The sequence below is a fragment of the Anguilla anguilla genome, chromosome 3 (assembly GCF_013347855.1).
Source record: "Anguilla anguilla isolate fAngAng1 chromosome 3, fAngAng1.pri, whole genome shotgun sequence".
Taxonomy (NCBI): domain Eukaryota; kingdom Metazoa; phylum Chordata; class Actinopteri; order Anguilliformes; family Anguillidae; genus Anguilla; species Anguilla anguilla.
In genome coordinates, this window is record NC_049203.1 from 62,910,504 (window position 1) to 62,936,551 (window position 26,048).

The following is a 26,048-nucleotide window of genomic DNA, read 5'->3' on the forward strand; positions in this document are numbered from 1 at the left end:
GGAGATTTTGATCATGCAATTTCAGACAAAGGAATTCGTTGAATTTGAAAATAAAATGGCAATGCTGTGTTATGGATGTTAATGATTAATTGATGATGGATTATTCCATCATCAATTAATTTACATCGATCAAGCTTAACAGTTTTAAAAATGACAGATTTTATTTTGGGTCAACGTATGTTGCACTTAGGGGCGATATAGCTCAAGAGGTAAGCCCGATTGTCTGGCAGTCGGAGGGTTGCCGGTTCAAACCCCGCCCTGGGCACGTCGAAGTGTCCTTGAGCAAGACACCTAACCTCTAACTGCTCTGGCGAATGAGAGGCATCAATTATAAAGCGCTATATAAATGCAGTCCATTTACCATCTTTGGAGAGAACGTAGATAATTATTTAATTTGTCCACCAGATGGAGCTGTTTATGTACCCGCTGGGCATGCAAGGTGAGTTTACGCATGGAAGCATAATCGCGTCACAGTCAATACATGCCAGTGCGTTCTGACCATACTGTACAAGAAATCAGTTTTAACAGGCAGCGTATAGTTAGCCTACCACACCAGAGTAAGAAAAGCACAAAAAATACAAGATGTTTAGTTAGTTAATATGCGGCTACATGTAGCAATGCATGCTGGGGCCCTTCCCAGGACAAGCAGGTATAGATAATGGTTGGAAGGACAAAGTTCTGGGATCAATTCCCACATTCAGAGAACTAATACAAATTTAAAATGACGTGTTAATTTATATGGATGTTAAAAGACTTTGTGACCTTTGGGTTACAAGACCAGCTCCTTACCCATTACAGTACACTGCCACCCACAGCTGTGTTTACTTCTGGCAGAAATACTGAGGGCCAGACCAGGCCCCTGTCTCTTTTATCTGATAGTTGTGCTGCATGTAGGCCAGACTTGGGCTGAGAACACATGCATACATCCAGCAAGCAGAAGAAGCAACATTTGTGGCCCAGATATGGGCCAAACAAATGTCGCTATCTGGGAGGGTAATTTTATATTGTATATTGCTCAGGATGTAGGCACTACGTCAATATAAATCCATCAATTATTACATATGTGTGTGTATATATATATATATATATATATATATATATATATATATATACAAACTTCACAATGTAATGTAGAACCTGTGCTTTTTGAAAAATGATTAACAATGTGTATTGATATGTAATTTATTACTCCATGTCTTGTTTTTATCTAATTATTTTTGTGTATTGCTTTTGGACAAAACTACTAAACTACTACTGAAAGTGGAACTGTAAAAAGGATCTCTACAAACACGAGAGACAAGTTAGTCCACAGTGCTGTAGTTTAATTGTTGTTCAACAGAAACATACATTTTTATTGTCTTAAGAATGTTTGATATTAGTCCCATTCATCAAAGAGATCAATTAATGTATTAAGTATTAAAAAAACTGGCTGCAGCAGAATTAAAAGAGGCATGAGAACAGAGGAGAAACATGTGTGGGCCATCTGTTTAGCCGCTGCAGCATCTTGACTCCTTTCAGGCATTGTGTTAATGTCCAACTATGCCAATATAATACATAAATGATGAACCATCTCCTTCAAACAATCAGGGAATCACTACAAGGAAAGGGTTTGACTTTGGTTAAGTCAAGCACACATATCAATGTTGTTGTCACATAACAGCTGTGTGTGTCAATGCATGTACTGTATTTGTTACCAAGCTTTCACATATATGCAAGACTTTCAGTGAAACATACATTAACAAATCATACAACCGATAGCTGTTATGTGTTTTCTCACATTAAAAAGGCTGAAAACTGAGCGATGGCCCTAAAAATATACAGTATACTAATGATGACATATGAGCAGAATGAGAATTCATGGAACACATCCTTTCAATTTATAAAGTTCATTTGAGGTTACAGCACAGTACAAAACATTACTTAAATATCATCAGGCATGTAGTAGAAATGTATTGAGCCACATCAGTCAGGACAGGATGGAGGTTTGGGGGCCAACTAATTGAGCGTTCTTGAATTTTAGAGACCAGACCATCCAATCACAGTTGAATCGCACATACTAGCAATATCAAAAAAAATAATAAAGGGAAACAATGTTCAGACTGTAATAAGATAGTCTCTGTTCATACCTTCAAGGCAGTTGCAAAGTATTCAGGCAGACGAGACCAGTGAACCTGCCTGCTGACAAACATATAACCATGCAGACACAACTCTGTATATGTGTAAGCTGATATACAACACAAATTGAAGTAGGTAATATAAACATATCAGCCACTTATACTCCACTTGTAATCCAACACATCGGTTAATTATTATGTACGTCCGCAGTTATTTGATTGCCTGGCTTGGCCCATACCAAATATGGTGCCAAGAGCACGTTAAGCCCTAAATAAAAAAGTAAACGTATTAAAATCATACCCACGTGGTTAAGGCACCAACAGTACCATAAATGTGGACAGGCACTGTATTAATTCGGTCCTTTGGGGCTACCTTGCATCTCTAGCACTTGAATCAATGTTTTATTGCTCACAATACTGTAAGTTGAATAAAATGATGGGACTGTGTGATTGCATCTGCAGTACATAAAGGAAAAGAAACGCGCTGAACTCTATGGTATGTGAACTTGGGTGCCGGTCCTGTGTTATAAATATGCAAAAATGAGATAAGGGCCGGACTTCCATATAATATTTTTATATGTCTTTTATTTGCACAAACGTTTGGCCCAAAACATTTGTGCAAATAAACGATATATAAAACATTTTATGGAAGTACGGCCCTTATCTCATTATTGCATCTGCAATAACATGTAATGTTATAATTTAAGTTAACTATTTTTCTGAAAGATCACTTAAAACACTCTTTAGTGTAAGAACAGAGAAAAAAAATCACAGATAAAACCCTAAAATTAGGTCCTCATTGGACCCAAGGGAAAACTGAGCCTGTTTGATATTTGTGGGTAATATATGTGCATGTGGGATAAATAAGCAGAATTAATTTTAAATAGATGATGGTATCAATGCACAGTATTGCCAACCACTCAAATTGTATCTGAAACACTGCAAAACCAGGATTTTTGCTTTTTAATAAAGTGTTTTTTTTTTTTCCGCAAATTTGCCCTTTTCAATCTAACTGCAGTGGGCGTTGTGATTTCGTTTGAGTAACAATTTTAACACAGAGCTAAATCCTTGATATTTCTTAAACAAAAAAGATTAATTTGAGCAACCATTAAATCCACACATTGGCAAGGTTAAAAAGTATAACTTGCATAGGATTTGGAATTACGAACAAAGCACAACGTGGTTAGATTGAAGAAACATCAGATGGCAAAACACATGGCTAATGAACTGATATTGTGACTTTTTATGATTAAAATTCAGCTCTCGTTTAAGGACCTAAGGTGCTTAACTATATTTATTTGGACTTCACAGAGAGGCTATGTGAAGGTGTAATGTTTTTAGTTGTGGAAAAAAATAAAGCAAAACATTTGTAGATGCTCCATTGTTTTAAGATGGCTGTTTGGTGATAAATAAATAAATATTACAGAACTTAAGCTCTGTTTAAATAGTAGCCTGCATGTACTGTATACATTATCATAACAACACTGTATCCACTCATTATTCTTGCAAACTTGCACATAGCAAGTGAACAAATTCGGAAAAGTAGAAAATTGACAGCTTAACAGTATGGTGTTAATAATATCCATAAATGGGTAGATTAACTGGCGAGATGAGACAACACTGTACACAACTGGGTCCTCATTAATACTCTATAACCAGTTTCACACTCATTAACACTTGCATTGGATCTGTCTGGTGCCTCGTGGTTCACTATTCAATCCATGCCCTTTACATTTATGGAATGACATAATCAACCACAAGCAAGGGATATAAGCTTTTCTCTAAAAAAGTGAAAGTAAAAAATATACATTAAGATTTAAAAGTATCAATGTAACTTAGATCACATGAGTACTACTTTAAAAAAAAAAAGTATGACATGCAATAAAATCTTAGGAGTTGGCAATACTGAATGCAATAATGTAGCCCAACACAAAATTCCTCAGTCATTGGAAGCAGGTCCTGGTTAGTCAGCACTCTTCTTGTCTGAAGGCCAAGAAGAAGAGAGAAAGGCAGTATGCTCTTATACTTAGTTACTTCTGACTAGGAGAAGATTCAGATTGAAATTCAAGAGAAAAACAGCAAGACAGAGAGAAAGAGAGATACACAGAGACAAAGTCAGGATTATAAATGGGTTCACAATGAGAAACTGAAACAATTGCAGGCACAATTGCACTCTTTCACAGCAGATGTTTATGCTGATATTTCGTAGCCTACGTCTTGCATTATGTGGAATTTTGACACTAGTCTAAGGGAGAGAGGAGAGGAGGGGGCCCAGCGAGAGAGGATCATGGGATTGTCCTTAACAAGGACAGTTGTTCTTGGCATTGGGTTCCTGGGTGAGCCTCACTCTACCATCCTCCCTCTCCACATCCCTGTAGAGCAAGGACTTCTGGGCCTTGAGCCTGCAAGCCAGGCACATGAAGATGGAGTCCACATTCTGGCTCTCCTTGGGGTCCTTTGCCGACGTCTCAAAGAGCAGCATGTTGTGGGCGTCGGCAAACTTGAGGGCCGTGTTGGAGGGCACCTGGATCTGGCTGACCAGGTCACATTTATTCCCGACTAAGACCCGGGGCACGGCGGGTGAAACGCGGTGCCCGTTGCACTCCTGGATCCAGGTCTTCAGATTCTGGAAGGAGGCCATCTTGGTGACATCATAAACAAAGACGACGGCGTGGACGTTCCGGTAGTAGTGCTCCACCATGCTCTTCCGGAATCGTTCCTGCCCAGCTGTGTCCCAGACTTGCACCTGCAGAGGGGAGAGCAGACCAAGCCATTACACTTACACATAGCCAGACCTCCATTTGGTCAGTTTGATGAGCTGTGGAAGAGTGTAGGCTACACACAAACACACACATACAAAATGTACTGTCTGAAAAGTAGGAACACATCCATAATATATGTGACAGATGAAAAGACATGCTTTCTTTGCTTTTGTCATGTTAAAAGATGATTTGTAGTGTGTCAGTGAAAATGCACTTAGGTAAATCACAAGCACTCTAGTTAAAAGGTGAAGAGCAGCTGTATAACATGGATGTAGAAGTGATGGAAACACATTTGAATGGAACCTGTATTCAAGCATTACACTGAGAGACACGTTGATGCTGCTCACGAGCATACATCAAAGCTTCCCTGTGTACTGGAGACCGCATTATTCAGTTCCATTTGGCTTTGAAGTTCTATTTATTTCTCATATAGGGAGATCAGTGACAATGTGCTTCCAGTTGCCTAGCTGTCACATTTAACACTTAGCACACAATTAGTTTTAATAATAAGATTTATCAATATGTGTCATGGCTGGGGGATTTTTTGTAGCTACCTTAGACACAAATGATGAAGGCCAACTATAGACAAAATCTAAAACCCATAGGAAAGACAGTCAGGGTATATCAACTGTAAAGGCACACATACGTAGGTGAATTGAGGATAATTTCTTTTCCAAGCCTTGCTGGTAAATGTAATGTTATTCTGCACAAGCTATTCCCAACATGGTAAATTTAACTGCCTAGAATATACTCACAAATGAAACCTAAAAACTGACCATTAAAATGCATCACACGAAATAAACGCAAACAAATGAATCTAAAATCGTATATGGGAGTACAGTTCCTTGCTTGATCTTGAACTTTAACCAATATAACTATACCCACTGAATGGACTATTGTAGCGTAGGCTATGGCACATTACAAGTATAGCAAATTGTCATATGGTTCACACCAGGACTGATTGAATCGTTATTTCAGTGGAAGGAAGGAAAAACTCAACAAAGGAAAAAGGCCCTGCTTCTCGGTAGTGTCAGTGGCTTACCTTAATTTTTTCGCCCTCAATCTCCACAGCTTTCTCCCTGAAATCAACACCGATAGTCGCTTCTGTCTTCTCCGGAAAGCTCCCTCCGGTAAAGCGGAAGGTTAAGCAGGTTTTTCCAACGTTTGAGTCCCCAATGACAATTATCTTGAATATTCGGGTTTGGACACTTTGGTCTAAAGACGTACTCAGTTCCACTGAGGAGGTGAGATTCGTGTTTTTGGAATGACTTGTTCCTCCCCTATTTTTTAGTGATTCATTTGCCATACCGATAAAAAAGATGCACACGGCTGTGTACTGCGCTGTGCGGTTGGGGGAAGGGGCTTGGTTGGGAAACAACAGAAGTCCACTCCCCTTACAGCTGCATCCACATAAAGAGATGCGAAAAGACCGAGAGGGAAAGACAGATTAATACGATAAGATGACAATATCTGAACTGTTCACGGCTGCTTACGAGAAATCGAACAAAAATTGGACCGAAAGAACATCTCCTGTCTACCAGATTTTACAAATAAAATGGGGAGAAACCAACGCAATATTTAAATACAATACCTTGATTTTTCCTATCCTTTTGAGAAATGTCAGACCGGTAGCAAACAGACGAACGTCAAACCTAGCGCAACATTGTTTTTCCTCTTATCAGCATCTTGATACAGTGTGTCTACACAATTCAAGCTCTCATCCCTTCCTTAAATCTGATTGGCCGTGTGGAGCTAAAATGGCGCAGATAGGGCTACTCAGCAAGATTAGAAATATTGCACTTGCTCTTGCTAATAACAAGAGTCAGATCTGTTTAAAGGACAAATTCAATATCATTAAAGGTATAGTGAACATGATCGTTCTTTAATATAAAATTGATTAGACAACGTTATAATTCTTTCCACCAATGACCACTGATTTAGGGACAAGGCAGTAAACCCAGCAGTACAAACTGTAGTAAATTCATTTTACTCACCCAGCAGCAATTGGAGGTTTTCAGAGTAGCAGCATAGAATGAGGATGTCTGTTTTGACAGGCCTGTTGGAACAATCCTAACTTATCTGCCTCAACAAAGCCCCTTTGAGTTTCACCATGAACGGCTTGTTTGTTGCAAATACTTTACAATGCAGAAAATCAGAAACCATGCCTCAGATTGAGAGATGTGGCTATACAATATAATCTGAATGCACGCTTTATCTAGGTGCTTGTATGTTTGGTGAAGTTTTATCTAATGTTGCAGGAATACAGAAACCACACAGAAATGATTTTTACATTTACAGTACATTTTTGAAAAAATAGTTTGCCTTACAATACACCACAAATACAACAATGCATTTACAGTAAATAGCATAGCATAAATATTTACAAACTTGTATTCTTATAAATAGGAAAATATAAAGTTTTGTGGTAGGTCCTTGCTATAAAACATAGTCAGCTGTCCATTTTGAGATGCAATTTGGGTTTGAATAATTGTTACATATTTAGCTCAAATATTGAACTATTCTGCTATTCAGTTTTAATACTTTTTTGCCTTAATGGTGCATTTCACATATCTATGTGCACACAAAGCGTATGTGGTTACATACTTGATGCACTGCATAGATGTAATTTTGTTATTTCTGTACAGAATTGTACTCCAGTGATTTGATGTTGAAGTTGATGTCTGAATTGTAATTGCAAGGTTAAATTACACATTGTTTTGGTATTGTTTATGATTAAAAGTCTGGTTACTCATAGTACTTGAAGGTAAGTGGCTTTAAAGTCTGTTCCAAGGGCACTTTTCGCATTACATTTATAAATCCCTGAGTTCATGAGCACCGGATTTTGTATGACCAGGCTGCCTTCAACTGTCATGTGAACACCGCCCTGTGCTGCAAAACGGTTGCTGGGCACAAGAGTTGTGCGTCCAGGGAGAGTCCAGGAGATGTCAGGCTTCGGTATACCAGCTGCCACACAGCTCAGCTTTACTGAAGATCCCCTGTTCACCCTCGTTATGGATGGTGGCGCATTAGTGATGCGTGGAGGGTACACCATCACTGCGACTGGGTATGACAGCGTCGAAGAACCAAATGTGTTTGTGGCTTTGCAGGTGTAGGTCCCTCTGTCAAATGTGGCCGTCTCTCTGAGCTGAAGCGTGCCATTTGGAAAATACGTTACTCTTCCAATGACCTCAGGCTTGTCCAGGACCATGCCACTGGGGAGGGTCCAGGATATCGTAGCTTGTGGCCAGCCATCGACAGTGCAGGGCAGGTTTAGGCTCTGCCCAAATGAAACCTTTGTGGGGCCTGAAGTTCCACGGATCTGGGGCTTCCTCCCCGGTTCCAGAATGTACCTTTTCTCTGCTTGCCCCGCCACGTTTTTAGCCAGGCAGCGATAGACACCTTTATCACCGGTCACCGGATGTGATATGCGCAAGGTCCCGTTGCTTGGGTAGTGAAGGAAGCGTTGAAGTTTAGTGCCGGGTGTTAGCACGGTGCTGTTTGGGAGCACCCACACAAACTCTGGCAAAGGTTTGCCTCGGGCTTGGCACTCCAGAGTGACCTCAGTGCCATCTAATCTGAGGGGCAAAACCTCAATGTTTGGCACTAGAAAGCTAGGCTTCTCTGCGAGGGCTGCCACTTCGAGCTGAATATCTAGCCTTGCTTCTCCCAGGTTATTTTTTGCCAGGCACACAAACTGACCCTCGTCGGTCTTCCTCAGGCCTCGCAGCTCCAAGCTCCCATTTTTGTGCACCTGAAACCTTCCGCCCAGGTAAGGCGTGGGCAGCGACATGCCGTAGGACGTGGTCCAGGTGATGCGTGGTTCTGGCATGCCCTCTGCTCGGCAGTCCAGTAGCATTGTCTGGTAAGACACTGCCAGAACCTTCTTGGTGTTTCTGCCCCTTTGTCCGTTTATCTGAGGCTCTCTGGCCACCACTTCCAGCTTCACGTTTTTTATGTCGTCCCCGGCTGAGTTCCTGGCCACGCACGCATACTTTCCCCGGTCAGCGAAACTGACCTTCCTGATTACCAGAGTCCCATCCCCCAAGAGTTGATACCTGGCAGATGAAGAGGAAATGATCTCATTGGTCGGTGACAACCATATGATTGTAGGCGGCGGGTCCCCTCTGGCCTCACACTTCATGTACACAGGCTCCTCAAGGCGACCCCAAAGCGGCGACTGGTCCTTGAACAGGATCCTCGGAGAGTCCGCCACCACTCTGATGCTAACCCTCATTTCGTCCTCTCCCAGGGTGTTCTTAGCGTAGCACGTGTAGTCGCCCTCGTCCTTCTTGCCCATCTGCTGCAGCAGGAGCGTGCCGTTCTCAAACATCACGTAGCGGCGTGACCGGGCTCCGCTGTCGTCCGACTGGAGGGCGTTGTTGATCATGGTGCCGTCCGGCAGGCTCCAGGACAGCTCCGGGTCTGGAAGACCCGATGCCACGCAGTCCACCTGGAAGTTCTCGCCATGTGTGACCCTCTTCTGAGCCGAGCCCAAGGTCTCTATCTTTGGCGGCTTCATGAGGACTTCCACCTGAAATATCTCCATGTCCTCGCCGTTTGGCCTCTGGAACATGCAGACGTAGGTTCCTCCGTCTTTCCCTGTCAGCTGCTGAATCCTGAGAGTGCCATTAGGGAACGCAGTGATAGATCTATCCGGGCTGAAAAAAGTAATGTGCACAAGACAGATTTGTTAAGCAATGTTAATATCCTAAATGTACTTCAGTTATAATGGTGCTCCCATCAATCGTATTGTAAGTTGCGAATATGAATACTGAATGACATGTCAACGTAAGTGCTCTGAAAAATGCCTTAATCCAAAAAAAGAGCTCAGTTAGACAAACTCTGTAAAACACGTTTTCTAGACAACAGACAGTACAGGCAAACATTTATACAGCCCACCCACAGGCAATGTAACAACGTTTACTATGCCAACCTGGGAAGAAAGAATTATTTAAAAAAAAAAAAAAAAACTAAAGTAACCATACATATTAATGCATACGATGGCACAAAATGTGAGACATGTATTTCAGCAGGTTTTATCTTTTTGCTTGGAATGTGGAATGCCTGATCATATCTTGCCAATAAACAAAAACGGTAAGTCAGCAACAAAACGCTCTAGGGTTTCCAAAACTGTAGCTAACTGCTTTCTTCTTCCTTTCACATTCTGTCTCTCTGTCTCGTTTCCAGATTCAAGCTCTGACAGGGAGAAGAGAATGTCTTCAAAAAGTTATTTTGGCAATGTCCTGACTCTATGGAAATGTCATAATGAAATAAGCATTGTACAGGGCATACCTCTTTTATAGGTAAATATCGTTTTCTTTACAGCAAATAATCCAAAATATAGATATCATCTCACTATCTATGTAAGCAGTGATCACATGACCATGATGAGTTTAAATGAACCTTACCTACTTTACTTAAGCAGTAGGCCTATGTGCAAGTGCTCTTGTTTATATGTGTATATATTCTGTTTATACACTTTTTCTGAAGGTGCAGTTTGGTCATCAGTTTAACATTAAGTCCATTTTTTCATTCTAAAACTTTTAAGAACATTTCAAGCACATCTGAAGCATAAGATGTAATTTACAGTTTCAGTGTTACAGTTTCAGATATAGAAGCATGTTATTCTATGCAAGGAATAAAATAAAATAAAAAAAACACAAAATAATGAACAAACATCCCCAACCCATTGCATTCAAAAAATCTGCTCGTTTCTTTTCTAACATATTTATTTTCCTAAAGTGTAAATTTAAATGTAATCAATTTCATTTAGTATCCGATGGACACTAGGAGCCAACATATTTTCTGACCTCAAAATGACAGGCTGCTTGATCTTTTTCAAGTTCTGTCAAGTTATGATGGGCATTAATGACATTAATTACATGAATTACTCTAATTGCCTTCAATGGAGCCTCTCCAAAACTGACTTTTCATTTAAAGTTTGTGAATCTGAAAGGTAGATTATTTATTAGCCAGAACAAGAAAATGTTTGCTGAACAATTCTAATAATCTCCATAAACCATACAAAATGTCAATTTCTTATTATTGTGTTACATGTACTATATATAAACTTAATAAAAAGTGTAATTGTTGTAGAATTTACATGTGTACTTAGTCCACTCCAAATGTATTCACACCCTTGACAAAAATGAGCAAAGAAAGTTTTATAAAATAAACAGTACAGGCAACCAGCTGTTTTGCTTTACCACTTTCCACTGTTCGGTCAATAATTAATAATATTTGGAACCACTGGAATAGGAGTCAACCTGCCTAGTGAAAGATGCATGTGCATCTTGTTCCTATACATGGTGAGGCATATGGTTTGGTAGGCAAAACAATAAATAAGTAAAATAAATTAAGAGTGACAGTTGGAGATCAACAAATCTGGGATGCATATTGGGGACACAAAGTCATATCAGATGGCGTCTGCATGCCAGTAGGCTTTTTAGAAGTGTTGCCAAGAAAAAAAAAACCTATATTTAGGGTAATCAACGAAAAGCAGCATCTGAAGTTTTTTAAAAGTCATTGTAACCTCAGCTGGCACCGGCGTGTGTGTGCATTTCTGTGTGTATGCACATGGTGTGTATGTGTGTGTGTGAGTGTGTGTGTGTGTGTGTGTGTGTGTACACAAGAGACCGCTGCTTCTGTACCTGTAACGATGATCCAACAGCGTTTTGGAAGGCAGCCTCCAGAGGGCGCCGCGCTTTGTGCTTGTTGACTCCTGGCAGGGCAAGTACACAGTGGAGCCATACATGGCTGTGACTCTGTGCTGCTGGGACGCACTCCGCGGGGGGCTGGACGGCTCCTGCCTGATGTCCAGCTGAACCCCTCTCCTTGCAGTACCCACGGCATTGGTGGCCGAGCATTCGTATTTTCCGGAATCGGTTAGTGAGACGCTTCTCACAAACAGCGTCCCGTTTGGGAAGATAAAGAACCGAGAACCGAGGAACTGGGAGGGTTTTATTTGCGCTCCGCTGGGAAGGCTCCATTTCAGGACGGGCGCAGGTTCTCCTTTCACTGTGCAGTGCACGTAGATACTTCTACCTGTGTGTATCGCGATGGTTTCCGAAGACACCTCTTTGATGGTGGGTGGCAAAGCAGCAACGTGGATGTGGTACGTCACTGTGTCCGCACCAGCTGCATTGCTCGCAATGCACTTGTAGTCTCCTTTACTGGAAAAGTTGACCGCTTGGATCCTCAGCGTGCCATTGGTCAGCAGCATGGCTCTGCTGTCGGGAAGCCCCGCCTCCTGAACAAATGTTCTGTCCGGAAGAATCCAAGAAATCTGTGCCTTGGGCTTGCCCTCTGCTGAACAGTCCAGGTTGAGAGACCTTCCCAAATACACAGAGATGTCCGTAGGGTTTGGGGGCACAATTTTAGGAGGCTGAGTCAGCACCGCAAGCGTAATGACCATACGATCTGACCCAAATTTATTTTGTGCAGTGCAGAGGTACTGGCCTCTATCCTGCAATTGAACATTCTTAATCACAAAGGTCCCATTTTTCAGTACTTCAAATCTTTGTCCATGCTTTGTGTTTGCCTGAATAGTGGCACCTGTTAAGGAGACACAGAAGAAAGGTATGAATTCATTCAGGGAGAATCTAATTAGTCTGTCTAAAGGTCAGCAGCAAGGTCAGACGGACAAAGATTAATGGGTCACACAAAGGCTACAGAGTATCTCCTCTCCAAGGGATCTCTTGTCTTGAGTTTCTCTGTCAAACAGCACAGCGGGTAGCATTAGCCAGAGAGCTGACTGATTTGGAAAGACAGGCAGCCCCTCCTGGTCGTGCTGTTTGTTAATCTGACCCTGTCAGAGGAGGTTAAAATAAAAATATCCTGGTGAATTCAGGAACTTTTTCATTAAATCACATAATATATATCTACTTTTAAAAACAGATAAATTGAACTCTGTTTCAAAGATACAGTAGATATTATAATTAGACCACGAGATTTATCTTAAGCAGAATGTATAATAGTTGAACTAGAAACACAGAAACAGATTTTGTTGGTTTTGTTCAAATTACTATTGCTTATAGGGTGGTAAGATAAATGTAAAATAAAATAAAAAAAGTCATTTTCATAGCCATGATGTTTTTTATATTAAGTGACCTGCACATATTGTGGACAGATTGAAGAAACAATGCTGTCTCAGAAAGATCACAGGGAAACAGAAAATCGCAGCTCTATGCTGTCAAGAATCTATTTTTCCCCAAATGCTTCCATAAAGAAAACACTGAGCGCAAAACTGCAATTTAAAAGCAATAAACTGTTTTTCACTGCGTAAGCATTTTGAAAATGTATTTATTTTTGAACTTGACATGTGGTATGAACATCAGCGGAGTTTGAATCTAATGGCAGTACCCACCTGTTGAGACTTTGGTCCAGGAGAGCGCAGGCGCCGGCTCCCCTGATGACTCACAGGGGAGAAACACATCCGTTTCCGCCAAAGCAGACACGCTGACGGTATTAACAGAGGTGATCCTTGGCCTCTCTCCACCTCCCGTCAGGTCTGGGAAGGGCAGAGCAGTGCTCGGTTTCTTCGGCCCCCGATGACTGAAATGCAGTCGGCTATCGTGGAGAACACTGGGCGTGGCTTGAGGCCTGTTGGGGGCCCATGGCGCGAAGGCGGGAGTAACAGGACTGTGGGCTTTTGGTATGGTGGGAGGTTTCTGGAACTTTGGAAAAGGGGAATCAACCCTCGGCTTTGGTGTGACAGTCTTGCCTGACTGTGAAAGACGATAAGCATCCAGCTGAGACTGTCTATACCTGTTTCTAAGCCTGGATAGGAATGAAAATTCCCTGGTCCTATTGTGAAAAGTGTTGAGCGGAGGTCGTGAGGTCTGTGGAGTGGTGGCACCTCGTGCAGGAGATGCTGATTCCGGGATGGAAGCCGTTGGTTTGGCAGTCAGCGCGGTAATCTCTGGGCGGTTGGTGACCCCGGCATCTTTTTCCCTGGGGTAGGGGAAATGCCAGGTTCTGCTGGGAGAGGAAGGATAGTGCCTCGAACCATGAATGGATGGCCATGCCGGGAACAAATTACGATTAACCCAGGAGGAGCTGTGAGTGGAAGTTGTTTGTGTGTTTGGTGTGTTTAGCTTCTTCTGGGCATGCTGTTGTATGACCCATGGGTGGTGTGCAGGGACAACTGGGGGATTGGGGTTCTCAGATCTAGTTTTTGAGGAGTCCTCCTTCTGCCTGTTTGTCAGATTTGGTAAAGAATCTCTCAGTCTGTGAACGTAAGTAGGATTCCTTGAGCTTGGCCCAGGTGTTCCCAACTTTGTCTCTATTTCCCTGTTTGGTTGTATATATGTCTGTGCTGGGTTAGGAATCGGAACAGCTGGAGAAACGTTCACCAGCTGGTCCTCCCCCCTTGAGAGCATAGGGTTATTCAAGAGCACTGTTACTGTAGTGGTTAATGAAGGGGACAATGTGCTGGTGGCCAAAGTGGGCACAATTTGTGCTTTCTTTTGATAATGGGAAGTGTCTTTTGCTGTCAGTATCCATGGTGACTTCTGTACATCTGTGTCTGCTGATGCAATGGAATCCTCCTTGTTTCCATTCCATTGTTTCCTCTCCTGACTGGGTGGTTGAGAGACATGCAGCCTGTTGTTTGAAAGCAGTGCAGTAGTTTCTTGTTCAGCAACAGGTGGTTTTGTAGAAAGCTTAAATTTGTCATGGTACAGTGGAAAATATGTGCTTGAGGCATGATGTGTCTGTGTCCTGTATGAGTTTTCCATTGGATTTATGGTGGCCATCTGCTTTTCTGTTGGTTTAATTCCCGGCCCCTCTATTGGAAGATTTAGAGGGCTTGCGGCAGTCACTTTTTCTTCTGTACCTGAGTTGTCATTTGTAGATCCACTGGATAGTTTGGGATTACCAGGAGAGTTTTTATTACTGTCCAACATTTGAGAGCTGTCAGCATTCTTTGATTTTATTGACTCATGTTTTTCTGAATTTGTTGAAAATGGACCGATGGTTACCTGCGTTCTGTCAGGCGATGGGGGAGGAATATTTTTGGAGGAACTGATTGGCCGAATCCTGCGGTATGGGGGTCTCCGGCGTCTGTGTGGGGGCCTCCATCTCTGTGTCCCATTTGAATTAGAGGTGGTCTCTTTTCTGTCCTGCACTATATGTCTGTCTGGTGGTGGCTCCTGTCGTGTCACTTCTGTGCTCAGGAGCGTTACATGGACATTGTCAGTGTAGCCAACAGTAACAGGATTAGGATTTAATTGGTACGGTGTGGGAATAGGGAAAACCTCACTGTGAACTGGCATTGTTTGATGTTTTGGAACTGCTGTTACATACGGTGTTGGTGGTGGTAATAGGTGGTCAAAATCATTTACCTTTTTGGGAAATTCCAATTCGGTTTGTTTCTCTGTAGATTCATCAGGAGTTACTTCACTAGCGCTTATTGAAGAACGGGTATTTATTAAATTAGGCATGGTAATAGTAGTGGTAGTGGTAGCACTAGTTGTTGTAGAAGTGGTACCAGTGGCAGGAAGAGGAGTATGAGAAGAAAGATGTGGAGTAATAGTGGTAGTAGTGGTGGTAGTGGGAGTGGGAGTTGTAGTTTCTTCTGTTGTCATCATTGTGGTCATCATTGGTCGTGGTGAAGGATCAGTAGAGCTCTTAGCATTGGTTTTTTCCAGGAACTGAGCCCAGCGGTTAGGGTCGAGCTCTTTAACAGACTTGTTAGATTTCCTATCACTTTCCTTAACTCTCTTTCCTGTATGACCCTGGTTAAAATGACCTTGAGATCCATCAAGCCTCCCACTTGTGCTGTGTGGTGTCTGTGCGGGATTGGGTCGTTTTATTTCCAGATATCCCGATCCCTCTTCTTCGCTCTCCTCAGATAATTTTATACCTGTACGAGAGTCTGCACTGGTTGAGTCCTCATTAAATACACTAACACTTGGTAGTTCTGTGTCTTCATTACCTTCAATTGTAATTAGGTGGGACAACATGTCTACTCCATAGATATTTCCTGCTAAACAGCTGTATTCCCCAGAATCTTCCTTCATAGCTTCTTCAATAACCAGAGAGCCATTAGTTGATACATAGACTCTCTCTTTTGGTGGTGCTGGCTGCAGGATTTCATTGGACGGTAGGTACCAGCTGATCCCACTGGGCTTGACTGATGACACAGAACAGGGAATGGTGAGTGACGTTCCACTGTCCACAGATATTGGCTTGCCATTTATAGCATCAGGACTAAGCAGGAGTTCCCTCACTATTAGCCTGAAGGACACAACGTCCACGTAATTCTCAGTCCGTACAATGCAATGATATAACCCAGAGTCAGATTGACTTGCGTTGTCTATGACTAATGTGCCTTCCTCAGAGACAACCAGTCTTGCAGTGGATTCTTTCAGAATGGATAAATTTGGTAGCATCCATTCCACAGAGTGCTGACCCAAGCTCTTTACTTTACACTTCAGGCTGGCTTGAGAAGCCTCCAGACCAAATTGTATCCTTTCAGGATCCCTTCTTTGTATGATAGCCCAGGCATATGAGCTATCTTCTTGATCTCCCCAAACATTGACTTGTTCTGAGATGAAAGTAGTAAACTCCAGGACAAGTTTTTTAGTTGTGGTCATACGCCTGTTAAGTTGAAGGGTAACCCTAGGTTGCAGCAGCCACTCTGGTTCAGCCGTTAAATGTCCCTTGAGCTCTGTAAAATATGGCGTATCCTCACTCGCTGATTGCTCATACTGAAAAGTTGCAGTGGAGTCATTGTAACCTTTTCTCAGTCCTCTCTCTAGGATAGCGGGGCTCTCGTAGTAATAGGCCACCAGTCTCCAGAGCCTTTGCAGCTCGTCCCGGTCAATCTCACACTCCAGCTGGGTCATCAAAGTCACGTTGACCGACACCTGTCCCGGCGCCTTCAGGGCCTGCCAGACCACGGAGGTTATCTCGTCTGGGCGCTTCACGGAGCAGAGGACGTGAGCCCTGTTTCCGTGGCTGTCGGAGAGCACGAAGGTGAGGTGTCCCAGTGGGGACTCCAGGTCTTCGCTGCGCAGATGGTCAGGCTTGGTCTCGGCCTCCTCCCACCCGGGGCTCTCGCTCAGCTTCAGAGGAGATTGGAGGGCGGGTCTCTGACAGGACAGACGCTCGGGGGACAGCTGAAGAAGCTGGCTGTTGTTGAGATTCTGCGGCGAGGAACACGTGCTGCAGTTTTCGCTCGCACCAGAATCTCGATCCTTTTTGCACTTAATCACTCCTAGAGAGAGAGTAAGAGCGAGAACGAGCATAAGAGACACCATTGCAATTTTGGAATGAATGTAGTTTGCAACAAGTTGCAGATGCTCTGCACAGCAGTGTGAGTAATTAAACTTGAATGAAATGGAAAAAACCTGCATATTAAGGTTTTTGGTGTTCTGGATTTTTTTCTAAGCAAATGTGTGTCAAGTATTCATACTGATAGATTATTAACAGTAAATACAGATGGGCAATGTTTACTTTATATGACTAATCACTGGTTGGAAATCAATTAGTTACTGCTTGCTGTATTTTCAGCAACTGAGTTTGTATGCTGTAATTTGTCTAATTCAGGTCTGTGTCTCTAAACCCATTTCATTTGAATGCATAAAAAAGCCAATTAGCTGTGATGGAGTGGTGGTTGATTCATTAGATAAAGAGAGACCAATCATTGTGAGTGGTGAACTCCTACAAAGTAATTTTATTATCTGAACCAATTAGATGTTAGAATCACGGAATAAACAATGAAGTAAATCTAAGACTAAAGATTTGGCTTTAGTCATAGATTTAGATACAGTATAGTGGCCTTCTGGTCAATAATCATGAATGTAAACATGGTACGTTGTGAATATTACTGAATTAAACACAAGTTTTAAGTGTTGACGAGGACAGTAGAATACATTTGCAATTCTACCTAGTAAGTAATAAATGACAATTTGACATTGACATTGACGATGTGATTAAGGTACTGCAATTGGATTATTTTTAATAGCTACACAACAGGAGCCTTTACGAGGAGGCTATGTCTGCATTTTTCCACGGGACAAGTGAAACTATGAGCAATAAATCCCAGTTTCCAAAAACCAGGACCATAAGTACTAGTAAATGGCTTGTGTTCAGGATTACGAAAGTTTCTTATGGCCTCTGAAAACCAAACGGCTTTACAGAAGCATAACATCCCACCGTTGTTTTTGTTGTGCCACTCTATGAGCCACCGGAGCTGGCAGTCGCATGTCCAAGGATTGCCGTGCAGGGAGAGGAGCTCCAGTTTTCCCAGGTGTTGCAGGGTTTCCGGGAGCAGGTATTCCAGCCGGTTGTCAGCCAGGTGGAGGTGCCGCAGGCTGGAACTCCAGAAGGTCCCCAGAAAAGAGAAGGTGACGAAGGTGTGCGGATGCAGGTCCCTCAGGAGGTTGCCCTCGAGCTGCAGCAGCTTCAGTGATGTCAGGCCGTTGAAGGAAAGCGGTTCGATGAATTCTATGAGGTTGTGATCTAGGTGGAGTCGCACCAGGCCAGACAGACCTTCAAACATCTTGGGTTCGATGGTCTTCAGCTTGTTATAGCTTAGTTTGAGAATCTGCAAACGAAACCAAGCAACTGAACAATGTGTGCATTGCTTGAATAGAACTTTAAGATGTTATTAATCTTATACTGTACCTTGTTTAGTAAAAAAATCTGCTAGATGTATTTAAAAGCAGACATATAATGTTAATTTCCTCCAATATCAGATGATGACTGTGAGATGAAGAATGGCATAAGAAGGAAGACGAAACAAAGAACAATTAACAAAGAAGAAAACTGTTAATAATTTCTGTGTAATTTTTTTTTTTTAACGAGTATTTACCATGCAGCCATTTATCTTTACCTCTGTCTCTCCAAAGCACATAATTCAAATCAGAGCAACAGTGCATATTAACAGTGCTCATTCTGGAGCACCAAATAAACTGCAAACAAATATATAAAAGCAAGAAGCGATACTTTTGACTGTTTATACTGTTTACTCCAGGGCGTCTGCAGTTTTTTGTAACTCTGGGTAAGAGGCTTGCCATGCTTTGAAAGAAGTCATGCGTGTTTCACGTGCAGACAGACAGCATTTAAAGTGATTCCCTCATCAATGGCTTACTGTACCTGAAGGGAGCGCAGGTTGTAGAGGGCTCCGGGGGAAACTGTCATTATGTCGTTTCCGTGTAACATGAGCATCTCCAGACGTCGGAGGTCTGTGAAATCCGAGGCACCCACTGCCTGGATACTGTTATAGCTGGAAGCAGAGAGAGAGAGAAAGAGAGAGAGAGAAACACAACAATGAGGCTTCTGCTAGAGCAGCACAGGATATAAATATGATAACAACAGCCATTTTAACTGCACTTGTGGGATTTCTTCCTTGTGTTTTATGTTCGTACATGTCACGGTATACATTACACAGTGTGTTGCCAAGAGTTAAAAATTGGAAACTGACCAAAGCAGAAAGGAAAACCTCACATGCTAGGAAATGGTTGAAACCCATCAAAATAGAAATGATTGTTAAAAATGTAGTGCCGGAGTGTAGTTCGGTTGTGAAAAGAAAAATTAAAAATTTGGCAGCCTACCCTATGTTAACCTTCTCAGTGTCCTTCGGCATGTTGCGGGGGGCGGAGGTGAGGTGGCGGAAGGCGCAGTGCACCTCCCGGGGGGTGGGGCAGCTGCAGGACCTGGGGCAGGCATACAGGGTGAGGGGCAAAGCCAGAAGCACCAGTAGCACTGTCATGACGCAGGGAGGTGGGACATCCAGGGGAGCCATCTCTGTCACGACACCATCTGACCTGAAAGGACACCGTCATGTGTCAGCAAGCTTGAGCACCGCACCCACACACTCTTTTTTTCCTACGGTCAGTCGAATGTCATAAATTGTAGACAAATGAGACTAGCGACATGCCACCTGTTTGTTATAACACAGTTTTAACTATGACATGGAAAGCCCTAAACTGGCAGCTAATGAGTAGACAAATATAAAACTACCTGAATTCCGCACCGTCCTTAGCTCACCTAATAGAAGTTGTTCCCCTCATTTTTGCATGATTTCTTCTGTGACATTTGTTATTTAGTCTATGTCTCCACCATTATGATTGCACTAAAAAATGGATTGTTTTGATTATGAAGTTATATACATTTTAGCGGCTCCACTTTAATTCCGTTTTGTTTAACAAAGTTTAAACAAAGGGGCGGAAAAAACAGTGCTGAAAGATATTAATGTCAACATTTCTCTGGCTTTCCAAAGTTACTAATGAATAAAAGGATTTGCTAACTTTCTTCCTTGTGAGTTTTATGCTGAATATACTGTAATGCACTGCTATGTTATACTTGTATTTCATATACTGTCAATCTATCTTTTGCCACTTTACATTACATTACATTACAGGCATTTGGCAGACGCTCTTATCCAGAGCGACGTACCACAAAGTGTATAACCGTAACCAGGGACAAGTGTGTTGAAAACCCTAGAGGGAAGTACAGTTCCAAGTGCAGGGAGCAACTGTGTAGTTTAACTTGGACCCTGTAGCTTAAGTTCACTTCACTCCAAACTATCATGTCTGCTTCTGTACCTTTAAGAGGAGATTTTTTGAAGGCACTACATACTCCAGAAATCTGAGAACTGCTGAATGTTGTCAAAAACAAATCATTAGTCAGAAATGTTCCCCAAGAAATACATAGCATTGAACTCATCACAGCGAGCCTGTGCAAGAATGCCTTCCCCTGAAAAAAGAAATTAATAAAAGAAATCTTAAAAGGTTCATGACATGTATAGCACTTCCTGAATACCAAAATATTTGCCTTGAGGTCAGATAGGGTAATAAATGATCCTGTGTTATTGAGTATTACTTTACTCTGACTAGAACTGTATTTGAAATGGCTAAAACATCTAACAAAAGGCTCTCACAATTCATTCAGTTGTCATTGCCACCATAATAACCCCTGATGACCCTAGAATGAACCCTTACTAAGTCCAGCCACAGGTTAAATTACAAATCCTTAGGGCAATCAAACAAAATAGAGTCAAGGGTAATCAGTATTTAACACAACACAAGAATATATATTTCCAGGCTTCATATACAACAGTATCTTTAACTGCATGTCTAGCAGGCTGGGAAAAGATCAACTGCTGAAGGTTTTATTTTCATAAAAAAACAAAAACAAATGCTCACCTCAATGAATCTTGAAAACGAACACTATTCAACACTTGTGTCTCTCTGTATTTAATATGAAACTATTGTGAAACTCAGCCATAATAGGATATTTAATAGATAATTGCTAGAGCTGGGTATTCCATGTGATTCAGATCAGTAGTTGACCTCAGGTGACATTGTTCATGTTTAGTGTGCGCACATATGATCCACTGCCAGGATTTTCACACCCCAGAACCCAGCCGCCAGGAGAATGCCTGGATGACATAAATATTGATAAATCAAAAGTGACCTCATTGTTGCATTTATAGATGATTCCAAGTCGGGGTAGGGTAGGGTTGGGGGGAGGAGGAGAGAGAGAGAGAGAGAGTTTTGGGGGAGCCATCTGCCTGGACTACATCATCACAATCATCACAGTGGTAGATGAGAATGTGGCAGGGATCCAGTTCAACTTTTGACTGACAATTTGCCTTTCAGCTTCAGTAACTTGAGAGTAAAAATATGCCGATCAACGTTTCATCTCTGTGGGCTCCACCGACATCTGACAACCATTCGACTCATCTCTTTTAACGACTTTGCGATTAATTTAGGAGTTTATAAAGGGTTTGGGGTCTGTGGCGACTGTGTGTGTGTGTGTGTGTGTGTGGTGCAGTATGTGGTACTTGGCTGTAGTACTCCATAACCATAACCATAATGCACTTTCCCCTACGGTTTTAGTCCCACTCTGAGGGCACTTCATATGCCAGTTAACTCGCTCGTGGACACCGCAGAAGATCACAACAGGTTGGTGCAAGGCCCCCCTTAAAACCCAAGACTGATGGATTTAACAGGGTCCAGGTTTGAGCAAAAGCAAGGGGCTTCATGCAGTCAAAAATCGCCCCCAGCTGTTTCAGTCCGAGACACAAGATTCTTTGCATGACCTACATATCATTCATATCAGAATCAGACGAATCTTCAACTCAAACCATATCTGCACACTGCCGAATATCACATGTAGTATAGGAGACCCTTATGTTTCTTATACATGACATGTGTTATTGTTGTCTTTCAAAAAAAAATCTAAGCTAAATGATTCAGTTGTATTTCTTTAAGGCACTAGTGAAAGCTTGAGTGATAAAAGAGGAATTACAAAGCTCTCTCCACAATATTTACCATAAATATGCAAACTGAGGCGTATTATATAAAAGGCAGTTACACTTGATTTCCACACTATTAGTTGTCTGTTTTTATGAACACATTTTACATTCATCCTAAAGCAATATCATCATACACAACTAATAAATATGTCCATTTATGAACTATGAAATTAGCAATACATATGCTATAATATCTAAAAATATAACTCAGTCATGCATTGTTTTTAAATTTTAAAGAGTTAAATGTCCATTATTTGTAAATAGAAATTTGATCCAAACTAGATTTAATGTCAGAATTAACTCAGTAGTTGGGTTAATGAATCCCTGAAAAATCTTGCACTTAAAAAAAAAAAAAGGAATGTCTTACCTGGAAAGTCTTGCAGAGAAACAGGGAAAAAACGAGGGAAGAGCAGCGGTGTCCGTGAACTGGGCTGTTCGAATTCAGGCGGAGTAGATTCAAAGTGCTCAACAAGTGGAGCGTATTTTTGTTCTGTCCTTTACCGAACGAGGTGATACCCGATCTCTGAGGGAAAGGATAGGAAGGAGCTGAGCCCCGTCAGGTCTGCCTGTGGATCCAGGAGTTCCACTGATCCGCATCTGGATTAGAGCTTAAGTTCCCCCCTGTCTTCCTGAGCGCTCAGCTGCCCTGAGCAGGAATGCTGTTCACTGGCTCTCCTCCACGCCGTCTCTCCTCCTCCTCCTCTCTTTTCCTGTCTTACCTGATACTCTGCTTTCCTGAGTGAGCCTCTTTCCCTCCTTCCCTCTCTCTCTCTCTCTGACTCTTTCTCTCTCTTTCTCGCTCACTCTGTAACCGACTCAACTCCCTCTCCCTTTTTCTCTGACACTGTCCCTGTCCCTCTCGCTTCCTCCATCCTCTCTCTATCCCCTCCTCTCTCTCACACAAACGCACTTTCTCTGTACCATGAACATGCTCGCTCATTTTAACTTTCTCCTCTTTCTTTCCTCTATAAATACACAACCTATTCTCTCTTTCCCCCTGCCATCCCATCCCTGTCTCATCACTGTACCATCTCTTGTCTTCCATCATCACATTCTGTTCTGATCCATGTTCTCATCTGTCTGTCCGCACAAATCTGCCCCTCTGTCCCCTGGAGGTGGTGACATGGCTTTTCGACGCCTCGCAGTTCTGGCCTCGAGTTGGACTCTGCAGTTCTGCAGCCTACCTTTCAGCGAGGCTATTACTGTCCCATTAGAACGCATGTGCTCCATAGCGGACTGTTGTTCACAGACTCCCTGGCATTTAAAAAAGAAAAAAACCTTTTTAATGCTGCCCCATCAGAAACAAATTGCAAAATTATGCGACCAAAAACAACTGTGAAACATTACAAAAAAAGTTCTGACTTTAAAATATAGCTGACCTTTTTTTTCAAAGTTCATAGATACATTAAAGGAAACAACACTATGATGTAGAAGAAAAACATTTTTGCTTTCTGGTGTTGTGCATCATTATTGGATTTGTCCATTGATCACAGTGGAAGTAGACAAGACGCCACTGGTTGTACATATCAGTTTGTACAGTGTTCACTATACTGTATGTCCATTTGCTAACGGAAAAAATGGCCCCAAAAAAAGCCTTTTGTTGATTTTGAGTGACACTAAAGAGATCTAAAGAGCATCACCAGACAGAACAGTGTGTGTGTTTTGCATTAAAAAGAGTTGGTCTGAAATTTGTTAGCTAACTGGGCAACAGCCAAGCGCAAGCTTCAGAGACAAAGTCTGTTTAGTGATAATCCTGCCTTCTCCTCATGACAAATGCATCTCATATGTAAGCAACATCCTCTCCACAGTGACAACTGAAGCTTCACCACAGCATGCATTTGATATGCCTGCCATCAGAAAGTAATTTATGTTACCAGCCAAAGATCGTTGATCGGCCTGCTATTCATTATGGTATTTGATGGTTGAATGTTAATTAGCTTAGTCAAGTACCACATGATTACATTACAGGCATTTAGCAGATGCTCTTATGCAGCGCGAGTTACACGACTTGCATTGTTGTGTATCTGAATTGGCCCAAAATTTGTGGAGAGTTCCAATCAGTGTTAGCTTGAACTTTCTTCATGAGAATGACAAAAATATGTTATATTGCATTGTCCAGTATGATCAAACTGTTGCAATAATGGAATTAGTTGCATATATATATATATGTGTGTGTGTCTGTGTGCATACATACATTATGCATGTAGTATATGGCATATATATATATTATACCAAAACAATACAATTTGTTACAGATACATTTGAAAAAGACTTTTTTACTATTTGCAATGTTAGAAAAAGTGCCCTGTGGTGATCTTGTGACTGAAATAAAATCAGTGTTACTGCATGTTTGTGAATACGTGCTTTTGTGGTGATTTCATACGGCCTGCAGCAGCATTGTAAGATTCCTACTAGTCCCCAGCTACTGTGTAAGTGTGTTTTAGATTTGATTATATACTTATTACTTCATATTACATCATGTAATACAACATACAGTATATCATCCAACTCTCATTCAGAACATTCAGCACATTCTCGATTGATGCATTCCTGCCTACTCAATATTTACTCTCAAATGTTCCAAACAGCACTGTCTTTATAATAGATCCAACAATAGAAATGATAAAATCATTCAACTATTCATCATTTTTAAAGTTTGTACTCATGCTGCTACTTAACATAGCATTACAGGTAAAAAAAAAACTCCCACATTGTGATGTTACTATATGCAGTTCAATGAACTGAAATGTGTTCTCTCTCACCTTGTACTCAGAGTCCTTAATTCAAATGCGATTGTTAAGGCTTCTGTGGAGTTGACAGGCAGCTGCGAAATGATGACTCATCTGACAGCTGCAGTGTGCACTCTGATTTGTTTACAGTGAACGCCACCACCCCACCCCTCCCCGTGCAAAATTATGAAAGCGAGAATATTTTAATGTTGTGCTAATGGCTTTCTCAAAGTACACTGACCATTAAATATCATTTTGAACCATTTGAAAAGCAATCTCTAACCCTTGCCTGAAATGATAACATCACTCCTGGTACTACTACGGATATATTCTGTGAGCCCTGTGTGAACTATTGCATCGCCAACTCCCAGGTTTGCCATATCCTTATAAGAAGCATTATATTATTTTTTATATTTGTTTTGTAATTGAATTGTTGCTGTCTGGGGCATTCTTGTCTTTAATCTTCAGTTAAAAGTGCCAGCGTCACTACCCTTAAAAATGCCAGTTTTTTCACTCTTGCCTTATGCAAGGAATTCAGACAGTACCTCTAGTCTGTCACCACTAGTGGGCATAAAGACCAACTAAGCAGAGACAGCCATTGAACAACATCTGTTCAGTTCTAGTTTTTTCATTTCATACAAACAGTGTGAATAGATTGATTTCCCAGCAGCTATACACAGATAACGAATAGTTTATACACGCTATGTATCGTTCATAAAACCTTCTAGAACCATCTTACATATTGAAAAATTTGCATAATAATACTTTTTATCATTGCACAACATAAAATATAATTTCCTTATTCTTTAAGGTGCAAGAACACGCTGGAAATAATGACCATAAAACATTGTATGTAAATTTGATTGTTATGTCACAGACCAGAGTAGAGCAGCTGGTATTTCATTGCCATTTTGTTCATCTTAAAATCGTCTTAATGATGTGTAAATGTAAATGGAATGCACTTCGGATTGTAATGCATGTTGTCAGGGTAACGCTAAAACCCCCAATATCTAATGGTTGTGGATCCTAAGGGGAGTGTGTTATTTTTAGGCTGATGTTCAGCATTGTACAAAAGGCAGCCTGACAGCACGTCAACCTTATCCCCTCTCCAAATCTGCCTTTAAATTCCTTTTGACATTTATATCCATCTCGATATCTCGACTCCTCCTCATCA

At 41.6% G+C, this 26,048-nt stretch overlaps 2 protein-coding genes across 4 annotated transcripts; both read right to left on the reverse strand.

Moving 5' to 3' along the window:
- Positions 1-1,305: 1,305 nt before the first annotated feature.
- rab33a (RAB33A, member RAS oncogene family) lies at positions 1,306-6,914 on the reverse strand. Of its 3 annotated transcripts, none has more exons than XM_035407659.1 (3): positions 6,871-6,914; positions 5,919-6,276; positions 1,306-4,860 (listed from the first exon to the last, which is right to left on the reverse strand). In XM_035407659.1, the coding sequence occupies exons 2-3, from the start codon at positions 6,180-6,182 to the stop codon at positions 4,414-4,416; spliced, it is 711 nt and encodes a 236-aa protein (XP_035263550.1). In that variant the 5' UTR covers positions 6,183-6,276; positions 6,871-6,914; the 3' UTR covers positions 1,306-4,413. The 3 variants fall into 3 exon arrangements, with proteins under 3 accessions (XP_035263550.1, XP_035263549.1, XP_035263548.1); XM_035407658.1 differs by lacking the exon at positions 6,871-6,914 and adding an exon at positions 6,468-6,861; XM_035407657.1 differs by lacking the exon at positions 6,871-6,914 and having other exon boundaries at positions 5,919-6,861.
- A 192-nt stretch (positions 6,915-7,106) lies between these two features.
- Positions 7,107-22,762, reverse strand: si:ch211-159i8.4 (matrix-remodeling-associated protein 5). Its single transcript, XM_035409452.1, has 7 exons — positions 22,513-22,762; positions 19,438-19,650; positions 18,980-19,109; positions 18,038-18,428; positions 13,242-17,096; positions 11,527-12,430; positions 7,107-9,534 (listed from the first exon to the last, which is right to left on the reverse strand). Exons 2-7 carry the CDS (start codon positions 19,626-19,628, stop codon positions 7,626-7,628), a joined length of 7,380 nt encoding a protein of 2,459 aa, XP_035265343.1. The 5' UTR covers positions 19,629-19,650; positions 22,513-22,762; the 3' UTR covers positions 7,107-7,625.
- Between the last annotated feature and the right edge of the window lie 3,286 nt (positions 22,763-26,048).